At 50.6% G+C, this 11657-nt stretch overlaps 4 protein-coding genes; 2 read left to right on the top strand and 2 right to left on the bottom strand.

The window, feature by feature from the left end:
• Positions 1-144: 144 nt before the first annotated feature.
• CHC_T00002576001 (hypothetical protein) lies at positions 145-2495 on the bottom strand. XM_005713538.1 is given in 2 exon segments: positions 145-1487; positions 1488-2495. The coding sequence occupies 1 exon segment, from the start codon at positions 2493-2495 to the stop codon at positions 1488-1490; it is 1008 nt and encodes a 335-aa protein (XP_005713595.1). The 3' UTR covers positions 145-1487.
• A 3-nt stretch (positions 2496-2498) lies between these two features.
• Positions 2499-2663, top strand: CHC_T00002575001 (hypothetical protein). Its single transcript, XM_005713537.1, has one exon. The coding sequence runs from the start codon at positions 2499-2501 to the stop codon at positions 2661-2663; it is 165 nt and encodes a 54-aa protein (XP_005713594.1).
• Positions 2664-3002: 339 nt separating this feature from the next.
• Positions 3003-6254, top strand: CHC_T00002574001 (hypothetical protein). XM_005713536.1 is given in 2 exon segments: positions 3003-5150; positions 5151-6254. 1 exon segment carries the CDS (start codon positions 3003-3005, stop codon positions 5148-5150), a length of 2148 nt encoding a protein of 715 aa, XP_005713593.1. The 3' UTR covers positions 5151-6254.
• Positions 6255-10631: 4377 nt separating this feature from the next.
• On the bottom strand, positions 10632-10799 carry CHC_T00002573001 (hypothetical protein). Its single transcript, XM_005713535.1, has one exon. The coding sequence runs from the start codon at positions 10797-10799 to the stop codon at positions 10632-10634; it is 168 nt and encodes a 55-aa protein (XP_005713592.1).
• Positions 10800-11657: the final 858 nt, after the last annotated feature.

The raw sequence follows: 11657 nt of genomic DNA, 5'->3' as shown, positions 1-11657 counted from the left end.
TACTGTAGCGCTACTGTAGCATGTTGGATCCTGCTTAGCTGATGTCCCACTGACCATCAACCATCGTAAAACTACGAATATCTTCACAACAGTACAGTGATTTGGGACCGGCAATCTGCCATGCCAATTTGAACAGCAAGGTTGCATGTGCGACGTGTCTATACCAACCTACAGTATGCAGCGTAAGCCTTTTTTGATCAGCATCGGGCAGAGATCGCTCCTTCACCCTCAAACTCGGCATCCTTTTTTCCTTGTTGCACATCCTCCTCCTGCACAAGCTCTTTTCCTGGTACCCTACCCTTTTCGCGAGTTAGAGACTTGAAGATGAATCTCTCGTTTCCCAATTCTGCCACTATGCGGCAATGCGCGAAACTTACTACAGCCTTTGCAACAGGAGCTGCAGTCTCATACCTCTACTCAAGATCGGGAGCCCCTACCCGCACTGACAATTCCCACCTACGATCACCATCCGTTTCCGCGACGGCACTACTTGCTGCAGTTGAACTCGGAGGGACTTCTTGTCGAGCTGCAGTTGCTTTCGCTGACGATCCAACCACTATTGTTGATCTCATAGAGACTCCTACGACGGACCCCCACGCAACCCTTGGCGAGATCGTTCGTTTTCTCCGCCGACTTGAGCCATTCCTCTCCCTTGGCATCGCATCATTTGGGCCAATCGACCTTGATAAGACATCCGCTACATATGGCTATATCACCTCCACCCCGAAGCCTGGATGGCAGCATTTTAATCTATTAGCGGCATTCAGCGAGTTCAACGTGTGTCTTGGCTTTGATACAGACGTAAATGCACCAGCACTTGCTGAGCGACGGTACGGCGGTCACAAAAATGCGGACAGCTGCGCCTACATTACCGTCGGTACAGGCATCGGTGTCGGCTTGGTCGTCAATGGACAGCCAGTCCACGGGCTTGTTCATCCAGAAGGTGGACATATCATGGCTCTCCGCAAAGAGGGTGATACGTATCCGGGCTGGTGCAAAGTTCATCGTCTCTCTGTCGAGTCAATGGCAAGTGCGCGCGCATGTGCAGAACGCATAGGTGTTGAAATGGCTGATCTTAGCACCGTCTCAGATGATCATCCTAGTTGGGACGACATCGCATACTATTTGGCACAACTCTGCATCACGATTACATACATTGCATCACCACACGTGATTGTACTCTCCGGTGGAGTCATGAAGAGAAAAATCCTCTTTGACAAAATCAGGCGCCATTTCGCAGCACTTAACGAAGGCTACATTTCCACAGACAAGACGACATCAGACCTTGAAACATATATCGTTCCATCAACCTATGGCAATCAAATAGGCATTATCGGTGCACTCGAGCTGGCAAGGAGAGCAGCAGCCGAGCCTCATTGATACCAACTTCCCTCCTGTCCAGTGAGCCTCTCAGTGAAGGCGCCACTTCTGCGATTCTTCTGTCCGACGGAGATATTTCTGAAAGTTTCATATATTGAAATTGTATCTTAAACATCCTTGATGCCATCCTCGCACAATTGAAATTGGCACTGTCCAGGCAGTGCCTTTTTCGATGAAACAGTCGCTCTACAAAAAGTTTTCATTTGCGCATCTCCTGACAGTGACGCTTGCGCATCGCGAGTACTGAGTACCTCCAATCGTATGCTAACATCAACCAAAGCTGTCCATGTATTTCCTAGTGCTGGCTTCAGTCGTTCCCCATCTCTGACAACACGGTTGGTGACAAGGACAGCGGCGTCTGTACGGCTGGAAATCCACCTGAGCTCTGTAGCACACTGGTTGAGTGCAACATGTCCAGACCATGGACCGTCCCTTAAACCCAACACAGGGGCTAGCACGTTTGCGACGGAATCGAAGACGACCAACTTGAGTCGGGCTAAGACCGTCGCGAGATGTTTCTGTGGGCCATCTTGAGAGAGACTACGCTCTCCCAGGACACTGTGTTGAGTCACGAGATCTTTCCGAAGAGCGCGTAGACAAGCCAAGGCCGTGCTGACGGTGGATGCCGGCAGGACGATGAGTCTACTCAATAGCAGATCCCTCTCGATGGGATCAACCGTTAGAGCGGCAAGGATGGTCGATATGCGAGAAAAAATAGCATGAGTGGATGACGAGTCAAGCCAAACCACTGCGCCTCCTCGCAACGCATGTGCAGCAATCGCAAGAGCCGAGTGGGTTTTCCCAGTGGCCGGCTGTCCCGCAAGCTGAGTGATGGCTCTTGGGCGCAGTCCGCCGTCCAGCACGTCGTCAAATGCACTTGACCCCGTCCGCAGCGGGGAAGGAAGAGGGAGAAGAGAAGATAACGGGATTGCTCGTGCGGCTGTGGCGGAGTAAAGAGTGGAGAGAAGAGTCTGTATTGAAGAGGGGGAGAGAGAGGTGAGCTGCAATAATGTGTCGGGAGGGAGGGATAGGACGTTGGACACGGTTCGGAGGCGGGCCGTGTGAAGGGCGGAGAGGGTTGACGAGGGGATTTCGGTGATTTTGTGCAGATGCATGAGATGCGGACGTCGAAACTGGAGGCGCGAAACGGGAGGCGCGAAACGGGAGCTGCGAGAGTCAGGGCATGGCGTAGAGGGAAGGTTTGTATGCCAGGCTGTGTGATAGATACGGTATGGGCAAAATTACGGTATATACCGTTAGTACGGATGGTGGGTAGAGGGTGAGGACGAATTGATCCGGAAGCCTCACACGTTGCCAGTACAATTGTACATACGTACTGAATCGTTACATACACGTGTACAGTTGAATTCAAACGCGGAAAATTTTGAGCCATCCCCAGGCCAATCCACCCCATTCTAACGCGGACTCTACGTTTCTAAGTCAAAATGCACCAAACGTGTTTGGCCCTTCAACTCCTTCACACCGTGATCTTCCGATACAGCACTGTACCCTTGGTACCGTACATCACCAACATTTCCCTTCCGTGCTCCTAGTCCCCCCGCAGTCCGTCCCACCCTCCCCTTCAAGCACGGCCTCGCTAGCGCCCCCGCGTTTCCAGCACCATGCTGCGCCCGACTGGCAGCCGCTGGCCGATAGACGCCGCCGTGTCCGAGGCCTCCGCCCTTCCCTTTGGCGTGCTCATCGCTCCCCTAGCCCCCTCGCCCAAGCCACGCTTTACCCCCTTATCAGAATCGGATCTCACGGAAACTGCACGCGCCACCCACATCGCTGCCGCTGCCCCAGGCGCCCATGATCTCCCGCGATGCCGCCCGTGCGGCGGCTATATTTCGGCCAAGTGCAACATGAATGCGCGCTACTGGCGCTGTGCCTTGTGTAACGCGAAGAATGACCTACCATCGCGCTACTCCTCCACCGTCCTCTCAACAGCGTCGGATGCTATCGAGCATGTGCCGGAGATTTCAAGAGATGTTTATGATGTGCCTGTTTTTGACAACCCCGCTACACATGACGAAGGGGCTGTTCAGCCAGCCGCTTATATCTTTCTCATCGATGAGTCGGGCGATCAGCAGTATCTCGATGCAGCGCGCACGGCAGTGAAATCTGCTTTGGATGTTATTGAAGGTGAGTCCCTGGTCGGTGTCATGTTGTACAGTGAATACTTGAGTTTTTTAGACGTGCGAGGAGGCCAACCTCTGCTTCGCCGCGTATCTGCGCTCGACGATGACGTTCCCATTCCACAAGTTTTCCCGCCAGACCAATGGCTCAGGTTGACATCCGGGAAAGGCGTCAACGAGGCCATCATCGAAGCCCTCAGCAAGCTTTCACCCACTCCGGCAAACAAACGCATCAAACGTGCGCTCGGGCCGGCCGTGAAGGCAGTACTGGATTTTATCGAGAGCGCGGAACTTCTTGCGGCTCGCTGCGTTGTGATCGGGGCGGGCGAGCCCAATTTTGGACTTGGCGAAATTCGAGTTCCTGATCACAACGCTACTGTCAAGGATAGATTTCCGTCACCCGTTGAGCCTTTTTTCGCGGATCAGGGTGCCAGGGCATCGTTGCTGGGAGCTATGATTGATCTATATTTAGTCTCGCGCATGCCCATTGATGTCGCTTCCATCTCCCCTGTGGCGCAAATCAGCGGTGGTAGATTAATCTTGTACGAATCAGGTGAGTCCAGGCTGCCACAGGACGTCTGGCAGCATCTCAATGATCCAGCTGTTGTGCGAGGATTGCTGCGGCTAAGGTGTTCCAAGGAATTGAAAGTGTTAGATTTGCACGGGGGCGGAGTCTATCGCGATTTGCAAGTTCCAGACGTTTTCCGACTCAGCTGCCATGGACATACATCAACTTTAGCTGCTGAATTGGACTTTGCGACTCCCGAGGGTCTCGTGAAGGGATCGAGAGCTCCATGTGTACAGGTGGCTTTTCGAGGGGTGTTCTTGGAGCCTGGTATGTTGCCTCAGAAGGTGTTGCGGGTGGAGACACAGACATATCCGGCATCTTCGTCCAAGAAATCTATCTGCGGGGAGGCAGATGCTAATGCAGTTACAACGCTTGTGTTCCACAAGGCAATTGCAAGAGCGGATAAACATGGAATCGGAGAGGCCCGAATGCTACTCTTTGACTGGCTCGCTAACTTGTTGGCAAAGACTGCGATTCCGTTTGCCGATGACAAAAAGGAATTGAGAATTGATCCGTCACTACTCAACTATCCATCTTTGAAGATGATTCCGCGGGTCGTCTTTGGGCTCATACGAAGCTTTCTGTTCCGACAAGAATCAGTTTCACCAGATGTAAGGGCTTCATTGCGGTGCATATGGGAAGACCTGAGCCCGGAACTGCTAACAGCTGCTGCATACCCCCGGCTATTTTCATTTTTGAACTTAGATGAGAAAAGCATCAAAGCGCTTGCGTTGTCCTCTCTCGAAGTGAAACAGAGCGGACACCCGATATTTATGCTCGATGCATTTTCAGAAGTTGTGATCTACTACGCGCAGGCCAACCGTCGCGACCTGACGTTCCCCCCTCCTGAATCTAGCCTGATAATGAGACTACGAGCAGCAAGCATACGAGACCGACCGATAACACCGAAGTGCATCATTTGCAGAGAAGGAACCTCAAAAGACCGCTGGTTTAAGTCGTTGTTGATCGAAGACCCAGTGCCAGGGGCTGCGGCGCAATCTTTTTCGGCATTCATCCAAGGCGTTACTGACTCAGCTCAAGAATTGTTAGGAGCAACTTTACAATAGATATACTAGACAAGCTTATTCGAGATGACCTGTTCTTTTAACTGCGGGAAAAGGGGTTTTGAAGACGCCGGCCTTTCCTCCTCGACGTAGAACGAGTAGCGGCAGGGTACAGATGTACCGTTGTCGTCTGAGGAATTAGATTATAGTGAATAGTGTTTACGCAAACCAATATGGTAAATATTGTTGAGGGGTCCCTGTTGAAGGCCGATTTAATTTTTGTTTGCTTTTGAGTTTTAAAAAAACAATTGAAAGCACACCTGTTCCCGCCGCATTGCTGTGTTCAAAGCTCCGCATAAAGTTGCAAATTTCAGGATCCATGATGCAAGCGTCATCCGCCATCTACAGCCGTACACGTGTACGTCGATGCCACGTGCAAATCTTTATCTCCCCGCCAATTACTAAGCATAGCTCCTGGCCTCTCAATCAAACGAAGCAGCCTGCCACGGGCTGTGGCACAATTCTTCCGAGGTGAACACAACCACAGCTCCGTTCTCCTCCACAATCTCGGCGTATCTTTCCCGCTACCACTGTCCCAGACCTCCTTCCCACTTCGATTCTCCGAGTTTCTGCCATAGCGCACTGGTTCTCGCCATGGCCCCAGCATTTGTATCATCGCTTCCTCTCACGTCAAGCCGTACCCCAACCTTCGGCACCGCCGTCTGCGTTGCGCGGCCAAAATCCCTCGCAGCGAAACGACCAACTGGCGTCGTGCGCATGTCCGCTGATGGGGGAAAGGAAAAACAGAGTCTGATGGACTGGTTGCACGACAAGTTTATGCACAATGCTCTTTGGGAAGGCGATGAGGAAGCCGGCTACGAGCTTTTCTTCAAGGCCGCCATGGATGCCCGTGACGAGGCAAAGAAGAAGGCGTACGCTAAGCAAGCGGAGGACAGCAAGAATTAAGTTACAGTTTGTTGGATGCGGATTGTCGTGCAATAAGAGGAAATAACTTGTGCTCGAGCTTTCCGTTTGAAGCGGTTGATTGGCTTTGTCGCGGGTGAGGGGCTGCATTATCATGGCCGAGAGAGTCGCTTTGGCTAATTCTAAGGGCTTGTGCTTGCTTCCTTCTGGAAAATATAAACACGTATCTGTGAGCTTTTAACATGTTGCCATGTCGTGCCCTCTCTTAGAAGCATATTATCCGTGGCGGACAGGGATATTTGCATTCCGCATTTGACGTCTTTGAGAAAATGAGATGTAATCATTATTTTTGATGAGAAAGAGACTTGAACTTTGTGACTTCTCTTCGGGAAAGTATTCATGAATATAACAACAGGCACAGAAGTATTTCAAAGTTTGTGAGTGAGTGTGCGCGCAGACTACGACATTTGCATTGCCTCTGTTGTGACGAATGCAATCTGAACTCCTAGTCTTTCCCGTTGTAATCTTACTACGGAGTCGGTTCGCTAACGCTTGAACATCAGCCTTCGTCAATCGTCCTGATTCGGTCCCCATAGTGAACACAGGCCTGAATGTTTACATCAGTCCGTGTGGCTGTCATGGTGGCCGACAAACGATCTTAGTGGTAGAAGATCGTTTTTTTAGTTGCTGCCGTTCGACAGCGAAGGATTGACTTTGCTTTCAAAACAAACTTGCCTGGACGTCTGCTCTATGCAAAGCACTCCTGCGACTCCACATCCGCAATTGAGGCACGGAAGCGTGAAAAGGGAAACTGCCGTTTACCCTTCGACGGATATCTACCGAGTTCGCGTACATATTGTGGCAAAATGTGTTTGTCAGCGTGTGACTGGAGAAGGGGAAGCAATGGTTTCTTCAATCGTGTTCCGCTCAAAAAAAAAAAAAAAAAAAGCCTCCGCAACATACTGAAGAGCAGGCAGTGGATGTCGAGCTTGAAAGAAAATTTCATTTTCTGAGCAGACGCACCCACCTCTGTGATGCATCCGAAAGCATGTACCTTGAATGGTCGACCTTTATTGTAACTAGAACCTTCGAAGGTACTGTACATACGTAGTCAGTTTCTAGAGAGAAGTTGTTTGTCAACAAGCGATTTGAGGCCAGCTTTTTTTGCAAAAACATTAACGTTGTCCGTAAAATAACGCTTGTTTTTTTCCATTTGCCCACAAACTCGCTGGACGCAAAGGAAAGCCGAGTTTGAAAAATCCCACGAGTTTTGCGTACAGACCTCCAGCAAGGTACCTGCTCGCAACAAACGGAAGTCTGGTACAGTATATCGTTGTGCCGCCCGACGGATCACGTGCACCCGCGCGAATACTCGCTAAAGTGAATATTGTAGCTCGCCCCAAGGATAGAAAGGTTCTCAGCCGAAAGGGCGATATGTTTCGTCTTCTTGACAAGCTGAGGGGGAAAGTTTAGAGAGGACCTCTTTTTAGAAGCTTCTATTTGTCTTTCTTTCGCGGTTGCTTCGGCAGCATCTGTGGCAGATCCTGTCGCGCTTTGATCCATTGATGGACTCTGCGCAGATGAAGCGATAGGGGCGTCCATGACGCATATCGATACGACCCTTGCAGTCTGAGACTCGTTTGTGCTGTTGAAAAGAACGGAAGACCCACTTCGTTTTTCTTCACGACGGGTCGATCCGGCACTGCTGTGATCAGGCGGATATGAAACTCGTGGAAAACTCACATGGCCCGAGTTTTCGGTTTGCTGTGAGTTTTGCCAAACGCGTTGTTTGAAAAATTTGCGTTCAGAAAATCCGAGGAAACTCGCCGCCGAAACACGCGTTTTCGTGACTTTACGGACAACGTTATTAAATCGAAATTTTATAAAATCCGCTTGGACACCATTTCTTTAACGTACATGCCCTCGGCAATACCATCATGCAAAGCATTGGGATAGCAGTTATGAATACACAGAAAGGCTAAAAAGAATCCATTGAAGTTTCAATAGTCAGTTGACATTTTACACAGGCGCTTTGGTTTCGAAGATATCGACACGTAAGGGTGACCCCATCGCCAACAAAATTTCAGTCCTAAAATTCCAACTACTAAAGTTTGGACCGATGGAAGAGATTTTGAACCCCACCGCTCCAGCATTTGTCCTAAAGTTTAGAATTTGGGCAGGATTCTTTTCCAAACCAAAATTATTTGGTCGAGATTTTTGTCCAAAGCGCCGTTTGGGCGATCTTCGTTCTATAGTAACGGTACAGAAAACATCTGAATTTCATGTGCTTACAGCTCTACCAAAGCTCTTCCAAATGACTTTGCGCCAATTGTGCAACAGACGCGTGCAGTAGCTTGCTTCTTTGCGCCAAAGGTGTATTTCTACGACAGACTTGTAGCCTAATTGGGGTGACCCTGAATATGATAGAAGTATCGTGTTACAGGCGCGGTGGGGTTCATCTCTGAATCACCACCTCCCCCAAAGCGCGGCTTGATTAAAAGATAGTAGATCCAATTACCGGAGGACAACTGTCTGCTTTTTGCGATTTTGGGCAAGGCGCGGTGGGGTCATCCTAACGTTTAGAGGTTGGTCAAAAAGGCTTCTTTTTAAGGCATTCTAAAAATGGCTGTACAGATCTTACCAAACTCCATCCTTGCGCAACACAGAAGTCAATTGCAGTGGCGGGAGTATCTCTTTCCTTCTTGTTGAACAAGCACAAGTAGAGAAAAATAAATTGAAAAGAAGCCTCATATGAGGTCACTTGTCGTCTAGACACTACTGTAGTGAAAACATACGTCTCCTACTAAATGACATACCGTATCCTGTGCTGTTGTGTCTCGCAAGGATGATGGTAATGTACGGTTCCAGGCTGGAGCTCCAAGCATTCGGCACGCTATTCATGTGTGGTAATCATGTTTTTCTTGCCTTTCTTGACATACCTGTACAGTATGCAAGGCAATGCACGAGTAACAAATGCAGTGGTCAAATGGCACAAGGCTGATCAGTGGTGGGGCTGCAGCGAGACATGAGACTTGCAGATGACCTCTATGGCAGCGTCTTCGTTTTTTCATTTTTTTTTTTGCAAACCTGTGCTTCCGTACCGTAGCAGAAAGTATTGTACAGTACAGTGCTTTCGGTGTTCACATGAACAGCAATTGCATATGTCCGAAATGAAAGCACTAGGCGCACCAGTTCTGGGGGGAGCGCAGGGAATTGTTACAAACAACGCCTCTCACACGCGTTACACTTGGAGTCGTGGTAAGAGAGGTACACTAGAGGAAAGAAGAGGGCGTGTTGTACGGACTAATAAGGAGGGTTGGACATGTATGTAGGATGTAGGGCTTCAAAAGCGGTGTGTGAAGAGCAGCAAAGAGGGGCAAAATGCAAGCAGACTCGAGTTTTCGCATTTGATGGACACAGGTGTTTGTCGCAGGGCCGTTTCTCGAAAAAGGATGTTTGGCGGGTAGGTTTGGGCGGTTGTTAACGTTGTATACGTTCGGTGATGTAGGATGTGGGGGCTCTGCAGTAAGTTGATATTGGTTTGCGAGGAGGAAACGAGAATTTGGAAGCGGTCGGTGACGCGTAGGGCGATGTGGCAGACAATGCTCGTTAGCAAGACAGTGGGTGAAAAGAGCACGCCCAAATATTGAACGTATTTGGGTATCAAAAGTTGAGAGTGTAGAGAAGATGTGCAAATGTGGGCAGTGCGCCTCGCTTCTCAAGAATGGGGTTTTGTTGAGGAATACTGTACGGTGCTGTACAGTAGGTGCCGAGCAATGGTTAAGTTGGTTGCGTTATCCTAGAGGCCACTGTAAATCAAGTGGTTTACCGTGTCGGTGCACAGAGCTGTCGATGTAGATGCCCCGTTTTTGAGTACTGAGAGTACAACGAATCGCTGCACCCGCACTTTCCCTCTGCCTTCCATTGCTTTCCATTGCAGTAATTACGGCCAATACAGTACCGTTGGGTACTGTACCCTTACTGTACACTGTAGCAACATGCCCCGATCGCCTTTCATTTGAATCTGCCTTCGAGGTCTGCCTTCGAGGTCGTACGAGGAACCAGTCTCGCTTGGCAGACAATGTCGTCAAAAAAACGGGGCATGTTAAGACACGCCCTGAGGGTGTGTCTTAACATGCCCCGTTTTTTCTGCAGTTTGCTTTTGCTTTGCCCAAAGAGGTGATTTGGCGTGCTATGAGTGGCTCCTACATTTTAATTTTTGAGTTTAAGAAAAGCCAGGGCTTAAGAAGCATACGGTATTTCTTAAGAATTTAAAAGTATTCCGGGCAAAACCGGGCAAGGCAAGCACGATTCGTTGTACTCAGTACAATAAACTTGAGTTACTGTACAGTAGGCTGGGTTGATAAGCTGGGATGAAAAGCTGGGATGAAAAGCTGGGTTGCGCATGACACCACCAAAACAAAGAAATGGGAGAGTGTGGCTCGTAGAGCTCGGGCCGTTGCGGTCGCGAGAGGATGGGGTTCGGACAGAGCAGAGGACATGTCGGGGTGGGAATGGAGATGAAAGAGAGGAGGGTGCAGCGGAGGGTGGAGGGTGAAAAAGAGGATATCGCCGTTGTGTACTGTAGGAGGCGATTGCTTGGCGCACTGCCCGGCGCAACTAGTAATATAGAAATAATTTCGGGGGGTTTGGGCACGGAGGCTGCTCTTCGTTGGCAGATTTTATTATTTTGATCGGAAAAAAGTCAGCAACTTGTGCAGGACCGCTGTCGACAACAGGGGAGCCCTGGCAGGCTTTTGTTTTGCTTGTGACATTGCCAGGCAGCATGAAGGATAACCTTCATCACGGCACAGTGGCGCCTGTGCCGTGATGCGCACAGCACTGTGCCATCGTCCGGCGGGAATGGAGGTGTCAATGAAAAGAGTCGGTGTGGTGGACTGCAGGTCCATCACGCGGACTCTCATTCTCATTGAGTGTCACCTTACCTGGGCTGGCTGACGACATCGCTGGCGTCTTGCGTCTCGCGTCTTGCGTCTTGCGTCTTGCGTCTTGCCCAGCGTGCCTCACCGCGGCGCGCGTCGGGCTGTACGTAAAGCGAGACACCTTGTGCCGACGATGGAATGGAAAAGGTGCAGGCGCACGGCGGGACCGAACGGCTCGCATGACACCGCTCGCATGACACCAGTGCCGTGCACCATGCGCGCCCGTTGTCGGCGAGCGAAGAGGCGGCGGCGCGAGTACGTAGGCGCGTGGGTGCCTTGCCTGGCAGAAAGAGCGAGTACGAGCCGTACGGTGACACCGTGTCATACCGCTTGAAACAACGAAATAATAGCATCGGGGCTTCCCCCCCCCCTCCCCCCACACCCGCAGTGTCGTGATGTCGTGACGAGGGGACCGCAGGGGACCGCAGGTGTGCGTTCCCCGTCGCCCAAGGGGAAGGCGCCCAAACAAATTTGCTGTCGTTGCCATTGTTGCTTTTGCAGTTGCCCATTTCTGTGTATTCACTTCCTCTCCGCCTTGCTTGCCTCTTCCTCATACGTACTGTACATACTGTCCTGCCCCATGTCCAAGTATAGCACACCCCCCATTTCCATGCGCTGCGGGGAACAAAAACCTCAACTCACACCCAACCCACCCCCTCGCAATCGCCTCGCCAATCCCCCTACTGCCCTTCCCTCCCTCCCC

Source organism: Chondrus crispus, genomic scaffold (assembly GCF_000350225.1).
Source record: "Chondrus crispus Stackhouse genomic scaffold, scaffold_143, whole genome shotgun sequence".
In the NCBI taxonomy this organism is placed as follows: domain Eukaryota; phylum Rhodophyta; class Florideophyceae; order Gigartinales; family Gigartinaceae; genus Chondrus; species Chondrus crispus.
This window is presented reverse-complemented; position numbering and strand designations above follow the sequence as displayed.

Excerpts from the sequence above, each read along its gene's own strand:
- CHC_T00002576001 (XM_005713538.1), bottom strand. The coding sequence starts at position 2,495 with ATGCATCTGCACAAAATCACCGAAATCCCCTCGTCAACCCTCTCCGCC.
- CHC_T00002575001 (XM_005713537.1), top strand. The coding sequence starts at position 2,499 with ATGCGGACGTCGAAACTGGAGGCGCGAAACGGGAGGCGCGAAACGGGA.
- CHC_T00002574001 (XM_005713536.1), top strand. The coding sequence starts at position 3,003 with ATGCTGCGCCCGACTGGCAGCCGCTGGCCGATAGACGCCGCCGTGTCC.
- CHC_T00002573001 (XM_005713535.1), bottom strand. The coding sequence starts at position 10,799 with ATGCTGCCTGGCAATGTCACAAGCAAAACAAAAGCCTGCCAGGGCTCC.